At 43.1% G+C, this 18,287-nt stretch overlaps 1 protein-coding gene across 3 annotated transcripts in view; it reads left to right on the top strand.

The window, feature by feature from the left end:
• The window catches only part of TROAP (trophinin associated protein), a 395,831-nt gene that overhangs the window by 9,591 nt on the left and 367,953 nt on the right, over positions 1-18,287 (top strand). For 2 of the 3 annotated variants that reach the window (XM_086964124.1, XM_086964108.1), the window contains exons 2-3: positions 17,257-17,500; positions 17,872-18,124. In XM_086964124.1, coding sequence (XP_086820250.1) covers positions 17,306-17,500; positions 17,872-18,124 — 448 coding nt within the window. In that variant the 5' untranslated portion in view covers positions 17,257-17,305. Of the gene's footprint in view, positions 1-916; positions 1,007-17,256; positions 17,501-17,871; positions 18,125-18,287 lie in introns of all 3 variants that reach the window. The other variant, XM_086964115.1, reaches the window with a different exon arrangement.

Here is an 18,287-nt window from a genome sequence, read left to right as displayed (position 1 = left end):
GAAATGTCATACATATGCAAACTTGGCAGCCTCTTCAAGCGCCTCATAGCAATGTCATGGAAATCTCTGCAGCCCCCTTCGGTGGACTGTTTGGTCAAAGTGGTGCTGTAATGGGTGTTGGCTGAGGCTGATGTTATGGTAAGGGAAGTTTGTGTTCAGGGTGGGGATGGGGCTGACAGCCTCTGTGATACCTATGTGCTTAAGCTACGAGAAAAGGTAGATGCTTCCATATGATCATTGCTGGATTCAGTTGTGTCTCTTTCTCCCTACTCTCATGACCTGCTCTCTAATTTTGAACTATTTGGATTGTCTAGGACTGGAACCTTGCTGTTCCTACACGTGCATGCCCCCCCCCATTTTTTTTCCTTCCACAGCTTTGCAGCTGAACTGATGGGAAAGTGCTGTCACATATGGAAAATTTATGATGCTTCTGCTGCCTCCCCCCCACCCCCTCATCCCTTAGCCCCAACTTAGCCCCCCACCACAATTTACCCCTGCTGCCTGGTTTTTGGTGTTGATTGTATTGGAGTATACTCTTTGTCTGTACTGTTGCATAAGCACAAATTGTGGGCACCTTTCAGAGAGTAAGGCGGTATGTATTCTTAACTTTTCCCTCCCTTACTTAACAGGTGGAAGAATTTACTCCTGTATCTTCAGTGCATTGCCTCTTACAGATGTTCCTCAGATGCCTTGTACTTTTATTTTTATCAGGCTGGGACTTTTATTAAAGTGTGTCTTGATGTGACCGACATGTCTGTAATATTACACTCGTACCTTGATTGTTGCTCTGCCACAATGTTCAAATGCCACTAAAGAACTATTTAACAACAACAAAATAAGCAAACTTGACAGTCATGTACCTGAACATATTACATCAAGAAACATTAATGAAAATGGCTATTCATTGGATTTACAGGACCTGTGAAAAAAAAGCTCATCACTCGAGTCACCTAAGATAGTGCTTCAATTGGAGAGCTTGAGCCGATCAGAAAGCCTGGGCATGTTGGTGAGTCAGTCTTCCCTACTCTCCCAGCACGAAGGGGTGTTGTATGATGATTAGGGTAACCTAATCATCATGGATGACTTCATGTCACTAGAACACGGCTTTTCACTTCGGGGTTTTAATTTAACTTTATGGACTCTGTGATTTGTGGTCTTGGTTCATTTTATTAGAGGCAGTTGGGGCCAGCACACCTAAAGAGGACATGTAAAAGTACAATGCGGCGATAGAAAGGCAGTATCTCTGACCTAGAACCATCTGATCACCCTAATGATTACTATTATCATGAAAACACCTGCCATCGCCTTAGCACCCTACCGGCCCTCCGCTGACCAGACCACCAGCACGGCCTCCCTTACCTTCGCCTTATTGTGGCTATCCATGCTCTCCCAAACCCACGTACAAAGCGGCCACTGAAGGAGTTTCTTTTTGTTCTACCGATTACTCCAAACCAGCCATCAGAAAGCAGTAATCTGCATTTAGATCCGCGATGCACCGCAATGATTTCGCTGCACAGCTACCATTTCATAACGAACAACAAGTAAAACAGGTACACCAATGTTCGAACGGCTTGACATCAGATGCTTCATACATACAAACCTCACAACCATACTTTAGCGCAGTACGTCTGCATGGTGGCTGTTCCACCAATTCAAATAGTGGTTCCCAGACTGTGTGCTTGGTGCGCATCTCTTTGCGGCGCCCCTGTCTAGTTTTAAATGTGTACCGAGGTGTTGCTGCACACAGATTAGAAACCTTTGCACTAGGTGATGTCAGTTCCATACATCGTTTGCACGCTGTATAGTTTTATTACTAAAACTGTATGTCTGTGCATATGTAATGGTTATTTCAATTGAAAATGTGTCTGAAATGGGAGTGTACTACCACACAATGCATATTCCATTCTGCACCATACCACTGTATTCTACTCTTACCAACTCCACTAGATGCCACTCTGCCCACTACTCCACTCTTTACTCTACACCACTTCACTCTACGACTCTCTACTGTGTCCAACTCTATGCCAATGCACTCTGCTTTACACAACTGCACTTAACTACTGCTCTCTATACCACTCCAGTGTAGGTCACTCTAATCTACTCATCTTCCCTCTGTGCTACTCTACGCCATTGTGCAACACTACACTCTGCACCACTGCACTCTAAGCCAATACTCTCTACTCGACTTTACTCTCTAACACTAAACTCAACTTTACGCCCCTGCACTCTGTCAATCCACTGTATGCCACTTTAATCTACTATGTACCCCTGCACTCTACACCTTTTTTATTCCATGCCATTTCACTCTACGCCACTCTTGTTTACGCCACTAACCTTTAGCCATGCTAAACAGTAGCCACACTGTTGTACATCATGGCTAAAACATTGCCAAAGCAAATAGCTCTTGCATATGCTAGTTCTATTGGCTGTGACGATGCTTGTTCTTTTTGTTTGGTTGTTATGAAAGATAGGCTAGGAATAGCACATTATTTTAGAGAAGATACATTGCAGAATGATGCAAATCCGATTGGCTGGGGTCCATACCGTGCTAGCTGTAGCCTATGCATGCCATATTTGCAATCTTCTCACGGACAGTGATACCCTAAATGTAGCTTACATGGATTGTAGCCTTATCTTACTGACTTTGGTGCACTAAGAACACATAATTATTAGGGAAGACTGACTGGATGCAGCATGTGGAAATGATTATTGTGCGCCCTAGACTGAATATTTTCAATCTAGACAAAGATGGGAACATCTGTATGATGGCACAATACGCGTACTAATTCTCCTCACTTCTAGATACACCATCAAGCTCATTTTGGTTTGCAAACCCCTAGGATATGAGGATATTACCAGTCTGTTAACGATTTCCGGTCCTGGAGCTATGGGCCCTCTGAAAAGTATTGTTAGGGATCTTAAACTTCCATATGACCTACCCACCCAACAAATTGTACAAAGAAAAAGCAGACCTAATGGGACAAATGGAATTTAGGCAGATGAGGCAAGTCCCCACCCATATGAAGGGCACATCTAGAGCTGATTTTCACTAAATAGACATTGGAGGACTTATGGGTCCGACCAGTTGTTTGGTCCAATCATCATCAGGTATGCTTCTGCATTTATGTCCATCTCGGTAAAGTACCTTAATTCTCCTCTACAGTTTTGTGACAAAAGAAAAGAACCGGTCTGTGAAAATCTGACAGCAAGATGAGTAGGAGATTTACAGGCTCTGCCTCTCAACTGTGTTGGGTATCAAAAATAAATTGGAGGCATGGAACAGACCTCAATCTATTGAAGACAATAGTGAACCATGGTCCCAAACTATGTGTGACCGTTTTGATGTGTATTTGACAGTATGGATGACAAGGTCTGGGTTAGCACGCATGCTGGGTAGTACTAAAGTCTGTTTCCCTCAAATGTGTAATTACTGCTTGTAGTTAAGCTACTGGAAATTTGTGGAAAAGAATATCAGTCCAGGCTCCTTGGAAATACAGATCATGTCTCAATATTTCATTTCCATGACATGGATCTCAAGCACATCATAGGCTTTTATTCCCTCTCACCCTCTCATGCTGACGAATATGGACTGATGGTATACCTGGCTGACTAATTGGAAATCACTCAGTCAAAATCACTTTATTCAGTTAGTTTTACAACCATAAAATTATACTACATAAAAACGTAGGAGAACCATTAAAAACATACATATTTCATTAGGAACTTAATCTGAAGCCCTGGAAACATCGGATTAAAATCAGCAGGCCTGGTTTGGTCCCGTCATATGATGTAGTGGATTTATTCCTTAGGAAATACCAGGTTAGAGCACCCATTAGAATGCTATTGTCACTTACTGCTTAAACCCTAAAAAAAAACAGGTCTGCTTATGGTGAGTAGAATAAAGACAGCTGAGTTAGACTTAGTAGATTCCGGTTGAGGACCAGAGAGTTCTTGCTCATGTGACTCTCCTGTGGCGCTTGATGATGTCATTCACAGTGCTCTACCTTCTTATCCAGGCAATAGGACCTACAGTATTTTCTTAAACTGAAGACGGAACAACTCCTGATTGAGGTTAATGGGACTTAACTGAATATTAACATCTATGGGGGTTGGCAGAAATTGAAACCAGGCAGTAACTGAATGGTGTCAAGGTAAATATTTATATTCCGTTGGTGATAGACCGGATTGAGAGATCAGGCCATAACTGGCACTGTTTTTAGTCTGCCAGGGCAAGTCTTCCTGTCCAAACTTGGTTAAAAAAAAACCTTTGGCTATATTTGGCTAAAAAGTTGACAATGAGGTGTCCGTTTAAATGTCTTTCAGAATGTCTTCTTTTGATCTCCCAATCAAAACAATATCAGTCTGTTGATGGTGGTGTCATAGTTAATTTCCAGTTAGAGCATGACAATAGACTTTATGTGTAGATCACAAAATATTTTATTTGGGAGTTACTGATATAGAGAGAATGCAGTCAGAAACATGACGTAAGGTTTGTGTTAGAGCTTGAATAAAGCTCTCTGCCTCCTCATGAGGACGACCTATGCAAAAGAAACAATTGATGGACGGAATGCTGGACAATACAAACATTCACCCCCAGTCACAAGGATCTGGGTTAAATCCATCATTCATTTGCTCACTGCACTCCCCAGGGGCAGAAAGAGCTATGAGTTTCATCTGCTTCGTGGTTGTCCTTCTGAAGTCCACAGTTGACAGGGGTGTTGGAGGATTTTTGGCCTTTTTGTATTGTAGGTTTACCTTTTAAGTACATTGTGTTTTTAAACATTTCTAGCTTGTCATCAAATGCTATGTGCTGTAAGGTTCTACTGTTTTCCCGAAATCACCCTGGCTTTAAAGGACTTGCTGAGTGGCAGTTCACCTTTGAGCTTCTTGCCTTGGCTGCTTTGTGGACTTTTCTATTTTGTATGCTGGAAGATAAAACCTATTAACCAGCTTGCCAAAATAAAAAAACTAGCAAAACCTCTTCAGAACAACTGCACAGAACTCTCGAGGCAATCCTCCTTGATTCCCACAACACTTAACCCTACCTGACCCAACCTGACACTCCCTTCCCTGTCTCCCATAAATGCTGCAACTCTCCTGAGTTGTGGCGGTGTATAGGCAACCCTGTGGACATTCACCACTCCTCACTTCAATCCTCTGGAGCTTCGACTGCTTGTTCTCCATACCGTTCAGGCAGGCTTCTTCAGTTGATCTCTCCTTGTTGACCGACAGTGTCTCTCTCGACCTGGTGCTCTCTGCGTCTTTGTGGTTCCCCAACTCCGCCCTTTGCCTTCGCGCTCTCCTCGTGGTTTGGTGGCGTCCTTTTCCTTTTCTTGTCTGGGCTCCCGGATTGATCCTACGTCCTAGCAGTTCCGCCTTCTTCCTGTGCAGTGCAAGGAGAGTCAGTTTTCATTTGGTTAATTCTTTGTACTTATTCCTTCCCGGAGCGGTGACATTTGTGTTCAGAGAACGAGCAGGGTAACCGCTGTGGAAAAGATAAGTCAGGAGATTCTCCCTGTGGGGTTCCTGTCTAATCCCTACAAGAGTGTTAAAGGAGTTGAAAATGATATCATTTAAAAATCTGGTGCCAAATTGGGGTTAAATAAAGTCAAGCCTGTACCACTCTGTGTTCGAGACAAATTTAAACAATAGTTGGATGATATGGGTAAAGCTGGTATTATCCAATCGACATACTCGCCTGAATGTGTTGGAGCTATAGTGTTAACAAAAAAGAAGTCTTGTAATTTGCGTTTGTATGCTAATCATCATTCCTTAAACAAGTATGTTATGGTAGTGTCATCCTCACAAAGGGTTCAAGAGATTTTAATGAATCTGTGGCTCTACTTCCTTTTCCATCATTGATCTCAAATCAGCCTTCCACCAAATGTCCTTTTCCAAACTTTCACAGGATTTGACTACTTTTGGGACACCGTTTAGCGCCTTTAAATAGACTACCTTTTAGGTTGCCTTCTGTGGCCAGCGATTTTTAAAAGCTTATAGATTCCTTATTTAAAGGCATGATCTTTTCAAAAGAACAAATCCTTAGTATTCTTTGTCCGAGATGTATGACTGTTTGGAAGGGAAAGTATGAATTCTTAGTTTAAGAACTGGAATATCCCCATTTCCGCAGAGGTTATCAAGCCTAAAAATGATCTTATTGATGCGATCATTAATGCACCGCCCCCTTTTTTTAAGGATTTTTTTGTTGTGTACTTCCTAGGAGCCCCCCAGGACCTGCGCCTTTTGGATGACCTAAACTGAGGGCTTGGTGTCCCGACTGCTTCCGGACACCCCCACAGGATATGTCAGCTGTTAGACCAGCTAGCTCTACAGTGCCACTACCACTCCCCTGTATTCTACAGTGGTGTAGGTAGTCTCTGGCAACCGCTTGATATGTCAACTCTGATTCCTCAGGGATTGTGGAAAACAGAACAGTACATTTTGCTCGGGCACTTGTGCTTGCTTTATCTTTGAAAATACACAGTATGGCGATTAGGACCTTTCAATAAGAATGTATTGGTCAAGCGACAACCTTGTGTAAAACATATGTGCTGTGACAATCAGGAGACAAAAGCAAACAAAAGAGATTGCCAGTACCAATATAGTGAATAGTAGATACATTTCTACCATAGTGCTAAAAGGATGAACATAAGTTTAGATAAGAACAGTATCACTTGGATATTCCTAAAATGCTCGCCCTAAGTAATTTGCCTAAATGTACCTAGCCTAACCTGGGTGTGTAGGTGTATATGCGTATAGCTATGTGTATATGTAGCCAAGAAACCACTAGGGAAGAACCACCACCCCCTCACCTGATGGTTGGAAATTAAGGACCCTGTCTCTGCATCGAGGATGACACCCCGCAAGGGATGTTCGACCGCTGCGTGTGGACGATTCAGCATGCAGGACCCTGTATCAGCTTGAAGGGTACTCTCCTCGATTTTGTAGGGGGGAGTGAGAGTCTTTTCTACTAAAGTAGTTACTCCTGGGTTTTTTCTAGAATCAATGTTTTAAAAAAAAAATTGGATGTTTTGAAAACAATCACCAATGCTTTTCTAAACAAGTGCGATCATGCCCAGCTGGCTTTTGGCCAAGGATAAAAAAAAGTGGTGACCCTTAAACAGAATAAATTTGACGTCCGGTACAGAGTTTCAGATAAAAGACTAAGAGTCTGGTGTCGAAGAGACAGGAGCAAGCTATTAGGTAAAAAGTCCCCTGTTTAAAATCGTTGTAGTGGTGTGGATGGGATAATGTATGTAAAATAGAGTATACATGTTGGGACTATCCTAAAAGACATGACACTTCAAGACCACTTTTGTGCGTGAGTGAATATTATGCCAGCTTATGGCTTAAGTGCTGTTTTGACACAGTTACACATATGTAAAGAACGCACAGTTGACTTTATTTCACGCACTCTTAAAGATTCTGAGAAACATTATAGTACCTTTGCGAGGGAAGTGTGTGTGTACATGAGCAGTTAAAAAGTTTAACACCAATTTATGCGGAAATCATTTTGAACTTATCGCTAATCATAAAACACTTGTGTATCATGTCTGGGAATGGTACAGGGTTGGCTTCTTCACACCTTGTACAAACAGCAGGCATAAAATGTTGACGTTTAAGCACCCACCCAAACGTCCAATCCCCTGGAGCATATAATAACTGAGGTAGTGACGGGAGGGGACCAGGTAGGAAATTGGATAAAACTAGCGTCATTGAATGTTGTGGGTATTAAGGGGAAGCTGGGCAATGCGCAGTGGTGTGATGTTCGGCCGTAGCATGATATAATATGTATGCAGGAGATCTGGGTCACCAACCAAATTAATATATACGGATAATGCTCCTTTCAAACCGAGGCAGTACCGGCATCTGTAGGCCGAGCCGGGGGGAGGGGTCTACTAACATTAATAGCTAATATCCTGCCAATAACCTTAAAGACATTTTTGAAGATGTCGCCGTCTTTTCATCTCTTGCTATTTAAAGGCTTAGGGGGCCAGGATTGGCTACTGATAAACTTCTATAACAACAACTTTAGACCTGGTATGAATTTGGTGGTGACTCAAGTGGAGTGTGAGCTGGAACCAAGGACAATTTTGTTATTGTGTGAGTGGGCGATTTTAGCACTCACTTGTGCAAGTATTCTAGCACCCGAGTTTGTGATACCGAGGACATGGAAGGGCCCCCAGCAACTCACTTTGTCCATAACACATACGGCCAGAGCCTGAATCGGTTTCTGTCATTTAGAAACCTGGAGATCAGGAACAGTCAGTCGAACAGTCAGGGGAGTTTACCAAAACCTTTATACACAATGATTGTGCCAACTATTGATTACATATTGACTTCTGATGCACTTGATGGTAAGCTGACTCAAGTGGAGTCAGTTTTCACCACCTTTAGTGATCATGCCATTCTTTCCCTCTCCTTAGCATTGGGCTCCTCCCCAAAAGGCAAACAAAAACAATTGAGACACCAGCCCTAGGAAGAAAGAATGGATACCAACGAAAATGGGCTAGCTTAGATAAGCCAAACCTAACACAGTAAAATATCAAAGAACATAGACCGCATAGAAAACTGTCTGGACAAGACTACCTGACGACCTTATCATTCACGACTTCTCAAAATTATTAGAGGAAGTAAATAAGGCTTTAACCTGTAAAAGAATCTCAAACAAGGCACCGGTGGGGCGCTTGTTTGATTGCGCATGTTCACAATCGCTAAAAACCCTCCATGAGGTCCTGAAAGAAGTCCCCAGAGATCAAGAGCCGATAAAATCACTCCAGAAAGATTATAAAGAATGTAGGAGATAGAGCGAAAATGTCCTTAAAGAAGAGGCCTGGGAACAACTAGATAGGGCAGCCCTAACTAACAATAGCATGGATTTCTGGAGTGTAGTAAAGAAACCCCATTTTAAGGATGCCAGTGACCCAACTTTGGAATCCCATGTGGGAGAGGATGCTTGGGTGGCTCACTTTGAAACAATCTTCGGGTCCGTGCCAACGCGTCTGGCGGAGTATCCTCTAGTACCTCCAGCACACACAGAATCGCTTGTGTTTACTGTTGAGGAAATAACAAAAGGGTTGGAAAGGTGTAGCAGGGCGAAGGCTCCAGCCCCAGATGGGGTCCCAGTAGACCTTTTTCTTGAAGATCATATTCTCTGGGTACGTACCCCTTCCGCAGAATGTATTTAATGCCATAGCAAAGGAAGGCCCCTTGGTATCGTGGAGTACAAGTGTCATCATTACCTGAATCGCTTCTTGCCCCCTTTTAAAAAATTGTAATCAGACCCATATCCCTGTTAGATAGCACCTCAAATGTAATGGCACAGCTATTACGTTGGCTGGAAGAATGGTCTAACGTTAAAAATATACTGATTCCCGCCCAATATGGATTTCAACCGGTAAGGGGCACAGTCGACCACTGTTTGAATTTAAACCTCATAATTGAAAAATATACTCCGTCTAAAGAGGAAACAATCTACATGGCCTGAATGGATCTCTTAGCTGCATTTGATTGCGTAAACCACAGCAAGCTCTGGGAGATAATGGAGCCCATGGGGGTGGACCCCCCCCATTTCTCACGTTCATCAGACAGCTCTACTCCCAGACCGCCGCCTCGGTTCGGTATGGTAAGGATGGGGTTTGTACCTGTTCTTTCCAGATTCTATGAGGGGTTAGGCAAAGATGTGTCCTTGCCCCATTCCTATTTTCCCTATATATATGGGGTAGAGGCTGCATTGGTAGGTATGTCTCTGGACATCCCAAAATTTGTGTCACTATCTGCCCCTGCTTTCATACACAGATCATACTGTCCTAGTGGCCAGAACTGGTAGGGCGTTGCAACACATGTTAACAGCTTATACTTCTTTCATGACTTCCCATGATTTAAGGGTCAATGATTCAAAATCAGTTTTCCTAAAAGCAACTCTAACGGTGCGAGGAAAAACACCATCCTTTTACTTAGGGGCCCGTTAACTAGAGATAGTAGATTCTTTCCCTTACTTGGGAGTCATGTTTGATAAGGGTCATACTTTGGCTTCTATGATTAAAAATAGGGTGCTAGCAATGGAGAGAAGTATGGCAGCCATCACCAGATTTGTCCAAAACCTGGAACTAAGCCCATAAGTTAGGCAAAAACCGTATCCCTAACTACCTATGAAGCAGGATTGTGGGGTATTTCTAATATCGAGCAGTTGTAGATTACTGAGGATACATTTCTGAAACTGCTAATTGCCCTACCGGCATCATGTGCTAATTTTAACTGTCATGCAGAACTCGATTTCCCTTATATTAGTGAGCTGATAAGATTAGCCCATCTAACGTTATGACACTCAATTTGGAGGAAGGATACGCTCCCCCTAATACAACACAGCATAAAGGATTTCCTGGAGCTGGATAATTTGCTTAACCACATCGCTGCTGTGGTTATTTTTCCCCTGTGCTGGAAATTCTTGCTCCCCTATATTCATGACGAGCTCAGCTCGTCATCAGCACAGCTCAACTGTGCCTCATGACGAGCTGAGCTCGTCATGAGCATGGAAGGGGTTAAATTAAAGTAAGATGGCTAAACTATACAAGGTCGTCTCTGAATACCTTGAGGACCTGTACACAAATCCGAGTATATGCCTCCAAATATCCAAGATGGTATCAAACTTTCCCTCAGGTTCACCTCCCTTTCTCTACTCGCTATTCCCCAGGTGGACTGCCTGGCTATTGGATTTGAATCCTCTGTATCCCCCCTAACCTGTGTCTTGGTATACCGTCCCCCCCAATCCATGCCTAATTTTTCTTCTCACTTTGGTGACTTGCTTTCCCAGCTTACAATTAATAATTCCAAACTCTTGGTCCTGGGTGATTTTAATTACTGGCCGTCAGACGCCCACGAAAGCCCTCAATCTTTGGCTTTCACTGACTTATTAACTGGGCTCAATGGTCTTCAATACATTCACACACCCACTCACTCCAAGGGACATATCCTAGACCAGTTGTGGACCTATAATCTTGATATCAAGTCACTTATGATCACACCTTGCCACTGGTCAGACCATCACTTAATTTCCTTCCTCCTCCTGGTCCCTCCTCTGCCCCCTCGCAGCCGAGGCCCCAGCCTCTTGGCTCGAAACTGGAACAAAGCAGACCTTGACTTGTTTCTTACCTCTTTAACATCTTCAGTTCTGCCCAGCTCTGGTCCTATCGACTCCCAAGAAGCTGCACTCGTCAAATGGCTAGAATCCGCCAGTGACAAGGTCGCCCCCCTCAAGCTTATCAGAACTAAGCGCCCCCACGACGCACATCGCTGGTTCTCTGACAGCCTTAAATCTTTAAAACTTGGTCTCCGCCAAGCTGAGCGTCGCTGGCGTAGAAGCTATGATCCCTCAGAGAAACCACCTTTTTTAAAATTACTGGGAGAATATAAACAAGCAATTTCGGCCGCCAAAACCACCTACTTCTCCACCAAAATCCTCAACTCCACGCAAAAATCCAAAGACATTTTCGCCATTGTAGAAGAACTCTCACATCCGGATAGGGTGACCATCAAACCCCTTCCATCTCAAGCACTTTGCGATTCCCTCAACTGCTTCTTCATAGAAAAAATTAGCAAAATTAAAAATAGTATTTCCTCCACACCCCCGACTACACCCCTCACTGAGGCTGCTCCCTCCACTAACCTCACTCTCTGACTCAGTTCCCCCCCTTATCAGAAGACGTTTTAATCTCCTTGCTTAACAAAGTTTCCTCTGGCTCCCCCACAGATTGCTGCCCCCCCGCGATTCTCCGGGCTGCTTTCTCAGCCTGCCCCACTCTTCCACTGGCCCTCCTGAACAGTTCTCTTCTGCTCGGTGAGGTCCCTTGCCAGTTTAAGAACGCGGAGGTAGTACCCATTTTAAAGAAACCCACTGCCGACCCTACGGTTATGGGCAACTTCCGTCCCATCTCCCTTCTTCCCTACCTAAGTAAAGTACTTGAGACGTATGTAACTAGTATCCTCAGTTCTTTCATTGAGGACTCCAACTTCTTGGACCCCCAACAGGCTGGGTTTAGACCCGCCCATTCGACTGAGGCGGTCATTTTCTCTGTAATGGAGGAACTCCGTAGAGGCGCCGATTCTAACACTCCTCAACCCTTGATTCTCTTGGATCTATCGACGGCCTTTGACACGGTCGACCACACCATCTTGGTCGACCGTGTCAAAGAGGCTGGTATCGGAGGGACGGCCCTTGATTGGGTCCGTTCATTCCTGACGAACCGCCACCAATTTGTCCGACTCTTCCACTTTACGGCTGACAGGATGAAACTCACCTGCGGTGTGCCACATGGCTCGTCCCCGTCCCCACTTCTTTTTAATTTGTACCTCACCCCCCTGATCCGCTCCCTCCGGGGAAGGAATGTCACTGCATTTAACTATGCAGATGACATTCAGCTCATTTTCAATCTTGACTCCTCGCAGGATGCGGCTCAGGATTTCCAGTCTACCCTCTGTCATATCAGCAATTGGATGGGCACTCACCATCTCAAACTCAACCCCGACAAGACGGAGCTTGTTCTTGTCGGAGGCCCATCCAACCCCTGGAACTTCACCTTCTGGCCCCCCGCCCTTGGCCCCTCCCCTCGCCCTGCTGACAGGTAAAAAGCTTGGGGGTCTATATTTCACATGATCTTTCCATGCAACACCAGGTCAGTGCTACAGTGTCTTCCTGCTTCCACCAGCTCAGAAAAATTCGTAAAATAGCTCATTTTCTGACCACCGAAGCTCTCACCCTGACGTTGCTGGTATTAGTCATCTCTCGGATTGACTATGCCAACGCTTTGTACGCAGGTATCCCAAAATACCAAATCAAAAGATTACAGCTGATACAGAATCAGGCAGCCCGCCTGATTTACCATCAACCAAAACACCATCACGTCCGTCCTCTACTCAAAGCCCTCCACTGGCTTCCTGTATCAGAGCGCTGTAAATTCAAACTAGGCTGTTTGACCCATAAATCCCTGGCCGGCATCGGCCCCTCCTTCATCTTGTCTCTTCTGCACCCGTACGTCCCTTCTAGACCCCTCCGTTCTTCCCACCATGCTCTCCTTCAGATGCCCAGGTTTAGGCGCAAAAAGCATGGAGGCCTCAGATTCTCTTTTTTGGCCCCCTCACTCTGGAATTCTCTACCACTGGAACTTAGACTTTCCTCCTCTTACCCTCACTTCAGGTCGCTCCTAAAAACTCACCTTTTCCGTTGTGCTTACACATAAGTTCCCTCTCCCTCCCTCCTCTGTCTCTTTATGATTTAGTGAACAGCGCCAAGAAACCGTCCGGTGTATGTTGCGCTCTACAAATCTTTTTTACATTACATTTTACATGGTTCTAAAATAATTTTTTTGGGCTAATGTGGTGCATGAGCGCACGGAGATAAACAAAGTAAAGCCACCAGTTAGGATATATCGGAGTCTTTCTACTGTACTAGAGAGTGATTATCACTATTTTGATGCAATCTGAATCTACAGCATAGGTTCATTTTAGTTAAATTCCGCATGAATTTGTTTCCGTTGTTGGTGGGGTACCCAGCGGAGAAATACAAGCTTTGTGATCTGTCTGTTTGTCCATGTGACAGAATTTCAGATCAATCAGATTTCCATATTATCTTATTCTGTGATTTCTTTAAAGAGGAACGAGCAAGATATTTATTACCGGTTCTGAAACAGTATAATTTCAGACAATGTAGAATGGCCCTTAGATTTCTGTAAGAACTTTACAATCCTTTTATCAGTTATGTCGTAGCACACTTCCTTTGGGCCTGTCCAAAGAAAAGGAAGCATTTTAATTAATTTAAGAACACTGATGTATATTTGTAATCTTATGATATTTAATTGTAATGTCTGATGAATGTTATGCTCTGTTATTAATGCTGTGTGCTTTTATGATCTTGGTTTTATATAAGATCGAATAAAGCTTAATTAATGACATTAAGCAAATTCCTGGGTGGAAGAAGAACTTTCGTGCAGACTGCTTGTCACGTAAACCTGTTGGAAGTGAGTCAGAACTTGGTGTTACTCAGGAGAAAGAGCGTCTTTTTTTGTTGTTGTTTTGTTCTAGAGGCATGGTATTGATAAAGAATGGATGGAAGCGTGTGCACAGGATGCTGTGCTGTTTGAAGTCAGGAAGTATGTTGCTGAAGGTTGGCGGCCATTAAAGGCTCTACCCAGGAGTATCATTCTGTTTCAATACGTTTCTGCAGAGTTGTCCATTGAAAATGGTATGTTGACAAGACATGGTTTGTTTATCCAGCAGAGGTATTGAGAAGTAAGTTTATTGAGGTTGCCTACTGAGGGCACCCAGGTATGTTCAGAACAAAAAAATCCATAACTTTTATTAGTAGCCAAGTATTGATGCTTATGTAAACTGGTTGTAAATGAATACCCTGGATGCCTATTGTCAGATAAAACACTGGAAGATTAGTAAAGTTAACACCAGTTGTAATTAATTGCCAGCGAAATCATGGGTCAAATTTACTGTTAATTTTGTGGGCCTTTTAATGTATTGCCACAGGATATGAGGTTTCTCATTGTGCCTACTGATTATTATTCTAAATGGGTTTGCTATGATTTTGAGATGTATTTTCTAAAGAGGAAGTTCCTAACATCCTGGTACCAAATAATGGTAGTCATTTCGTTAAAAAAAAAAATGTTTAAGCAAGTATGATATCAAACATGAAAGAACACCACTCTAATTTCGGCTGCTAATGGTTTGGTGTGAGATTCTTCAGGGAAGGGATAAAAACAGTGAAGGGATAAAAACAGAATCAAGATCTAAAATGGATGTTCGAAAATACTTAAGACCAATAATCTGGAGTTACTTGTACACCTCGCATTCTGTTAGAGGTTATTCCTACTCAATGAGTGAGAAGCGAGAACCTGTTTTACACCTGTATGGTATGACAGAGGTATGGATGGTCTTTAAATTGAAAATATAATGAAGAACCACTCCAGTGTAGATGAGGGTAAGGTAGCTTGTCAATAGTATGTATAAGGTAAAGATTGATGAGTTACCTACTGGTAAAATAAAAAACGATGAAATCGGTGACTGGGTTTAAAAGTTTGCAGAGGGTAATGTAATGGTTTGTCACCGGTACAGGTAATGCGAGTCTCTTTTACGGCCTTGTTATTAAAAGATCAAGGTGGTGGAAGATAGGAGAGGATGTAAAGTTAAAATCCTTTCTAAAGAAACTGATAGTAAAAAAGAATTATTGCATAGGAAGTGATTATTCGATGTGGGAATTGTATTCTGGTAAAAGTTCTTGTACTTATTCTGCTAGCAATTTATCAGTTCTGCGTCAAGATGATTTCTGAGAGGTAGAGGTGTTGAATGGAAATTTTTCCACTCCTGGTCTTTCTGGTTAAAATGATGCTGGGACACCGCACAATGTTTCTAAAGGAAATAGTTATGCCTGTCCATTATAAGTATTATTTATTGTATTAAGTTTTATTGCTATTATTAGTTTTGTGTTTTTCTCTTTTCTTTTGTTCTTGTGGAAGTGGAGATGTTGATTGGTGCTTTACCTTTAAGTATGCAATTTTTAGCTACACATTCTTAGCTTGACATTATGTTCTACATGCTTGAAGGTTCTACTGTTAGCCATTGAGTCATTCTGGCTTTGAAGGACTCGCTGAGCCGCAGTTCACGTATGAGCTCTTTGCCTTATCTGCTACGTGGCCATTGCATAACCATGGGGTAATCCAACAAAATAACCTGAAGGACCTGGGTAGTTCATAATTCGTGACAACAGTGGTCCAATAGGGGAGATCCACTACGTGGATAAGGTTGTAAAGAATACACTTATCCTATTTCTTAATAAACCTCAACCCATATAACTCAAGGATTGGGAGTAGGTACTCTTTCAGACCATAACGGAGAATAGTTATGAAAAACCTTTGACATCACACACAAAAGAAACTTATTCGAATGTATACATTTTTCTATATTTGAAGGACACCAAATCTAGGTACATTACTTACATATACGGTTGCTCCAAGGTGATGCTTGAAGGAGTGCTGAAGAGAGAAGTGCTCGTGCTTGAAATTTCTGGAGAAGGAAAACCAATTCATTACATAAATTAGCTTATTTACACAATAGCCTGTTGGAAAGAACTTTTCATCCAACATAAGTATGGTCATATCATAACGGAGGTAATTGTATTCTTCTAAGTTGCCTCTTAGTTAAACCAGTTGACAATCCAGGCTGTAGGAAGTGTTGACATTTTGACCCGGCAAGAAGTGAGGGGATGGGGGCCAACCAAAGCCTGGTCTTCATCAGGACTGGATATCCCTTTTCAAATTGGTTAGCAACCTGAAAGAATCATCCAATGCGAAGACAGCATAATTTAATCATGCACGTTGTGGGGGCTGATTGGCTCCTACCAGGTGGTGGAATTAATCCTTAAGGCAAATGTATGATGCCAGCCTTGAAACGTAAATGTCCTGCGTAACACTGAAGCTGGAGTCAGTTGAAATCCTGACTCGAGCCAAATCGGTAAAGTTGATTTCTAATAAGTATACTGGAAGGCCTACCAAGAGACGTGCTGTGTAGTGTGCAACATGAGTGCTTAAATTCAGTGACTCAATCATCATTAAAGATCCTTTACTATCCCTCTAACCCCAGAGGGATCAATATATACCACAGTTGTTACTTGCAGTAGATGCCCATATTCAACTACTGAGGAGTTACTACTGCTCTGATACCTGAACTGCTGAGTATGGTAACATTTTAATTTTTGAAATTATAATCCACACTCCGTAGTATTGTGCTTTCGGTTCCGAGGCCTATGGCACAAGACACATTTTTCATTGTTGGCCAGCAGAGCTCCCCCTGTGATGGGCTAATCCCCGTGTCCATAAACAGTTACAGTGAATTCTAAAATGAGGCAATGAGGAGAATGCTGGACGCATATTTATCACTTTCTCTTACAGTCCGGTTCCAAAATGTGTTGGTTTAGGATCAGAACTACTGGAAAGCATGTTCTTTCTTCTACACCTCTACAAATCCAGGCTTGAATTCATGACTTAGTGAATTTCTGAAAATGTTGCTTTTTTTAGTACCAGAGAGCAGAGTTCGAGGTCTAAAATCAACCACTGCAGACACATTTCAGCTCGCAAATTTCCAGTAGGTGTCTATTATTTGGAAAATCTGCATTGTTTTTTTTCTGCATTATGGCTAATAGTGTGCAGCCTTTAGACTCACATTTGTTCTGTATTGAAATGAAATATCTTCTGTGACCAGACTAGAGACACCTTGGTGAGAATTCGCTTGGGTGGTTGGAGGACCGAGAATGCCACATCACGTTCCAGCAGCCCAGCCGGCAGAAAGAGCAGTAGCAGGTTCGATCTGCTTGAGCAAAGAGAATAATCCCACCCTGGCCTGTGTTCCTGACTTCACCAGGAGTAAAATTCCTGTGCCGTCGAAAAGCCGGCCTGTTCCTGACTTCAAGAAACAGCACGAGGCCTGGAAGGCCAAGTTTCACAAGGTACCCAAGATGGTGTGGAGAGATGGGTAAGGGGGAGGGGTGTGGGGGCGAGGCCTTTACCCAACACTTGGCTATTTGGGCACAGCTTCCTGTCCGAGTTGAGACCCCATACTGACGAGTTAGCAATTGTTTGTGTTTCTGACGCGTATTTTTAATATGAGTTGTGTAATGTGGCAATTATTTTATTGTCCTTTAAATGTTCATTTCACTATACTAAAGTTGAGACTACACTTATCTGGTTCATTTTTCCATTCCAAATGCTTGCTATGCGTTGGGTTGATGAAATGTTCTTTTGGGCTGGTGCTGCACACATTTGCTTTGGAGGCACGGAATGTGGACTGTGATGTTTATTTGACTCTGTTCTTCTCCAGGGCAAAGCTGTAAGTAAGAAGTCTTGCACACGCCCCTGTCCTTTCAGCCTGACACAAAAGGGAGAACGATTCCAAGTCTTGCCCTCAGCTGAACTAGTGACCAGCAATCCCTGGGATGGTTGTCCGGAGGTCCTACCTGCTGAGCCACCTTCCACTGCAGGCTCACAGAATCTCTGTTCTGGGGGACCACTGAAAGAAATTCGTTTTGATCAGAACAATGCAAAGAACACATCACCAAAGAAGCCTGAGAATGGTAGGTGGGGCTGAACCAGATAGGTCTCATCCTGCTGAACTAGTGATAGTGTCACACTGTTCTTGGGCTCTTAATGTAGAATCATATGCAGGAGTTCGACGTGTATGGAGAATCGGACTACCCAAGTGAGGCATATATATGGGATCGTAGTGCTGGATTATGT

Source organism: Lissotriton vulgaris, chromosome 1_1 (genome assembly GCF_964263255.1).
Source record: "Lissotriton vulgaris chromosome 1_1, aLisVul1.2, whole genome shotgun sequence".
Lineage (NCBI taxonomy): Eukaryota > Metazoa > Chordata > Amphibia > Caudata > Salamandridae > Lissotriton > Lissotriton vulgaris.
Note: the sequence above shows the minus strand (reverse complement) of the source record. Positions and strands in the feature narration are given on the sequence as shown.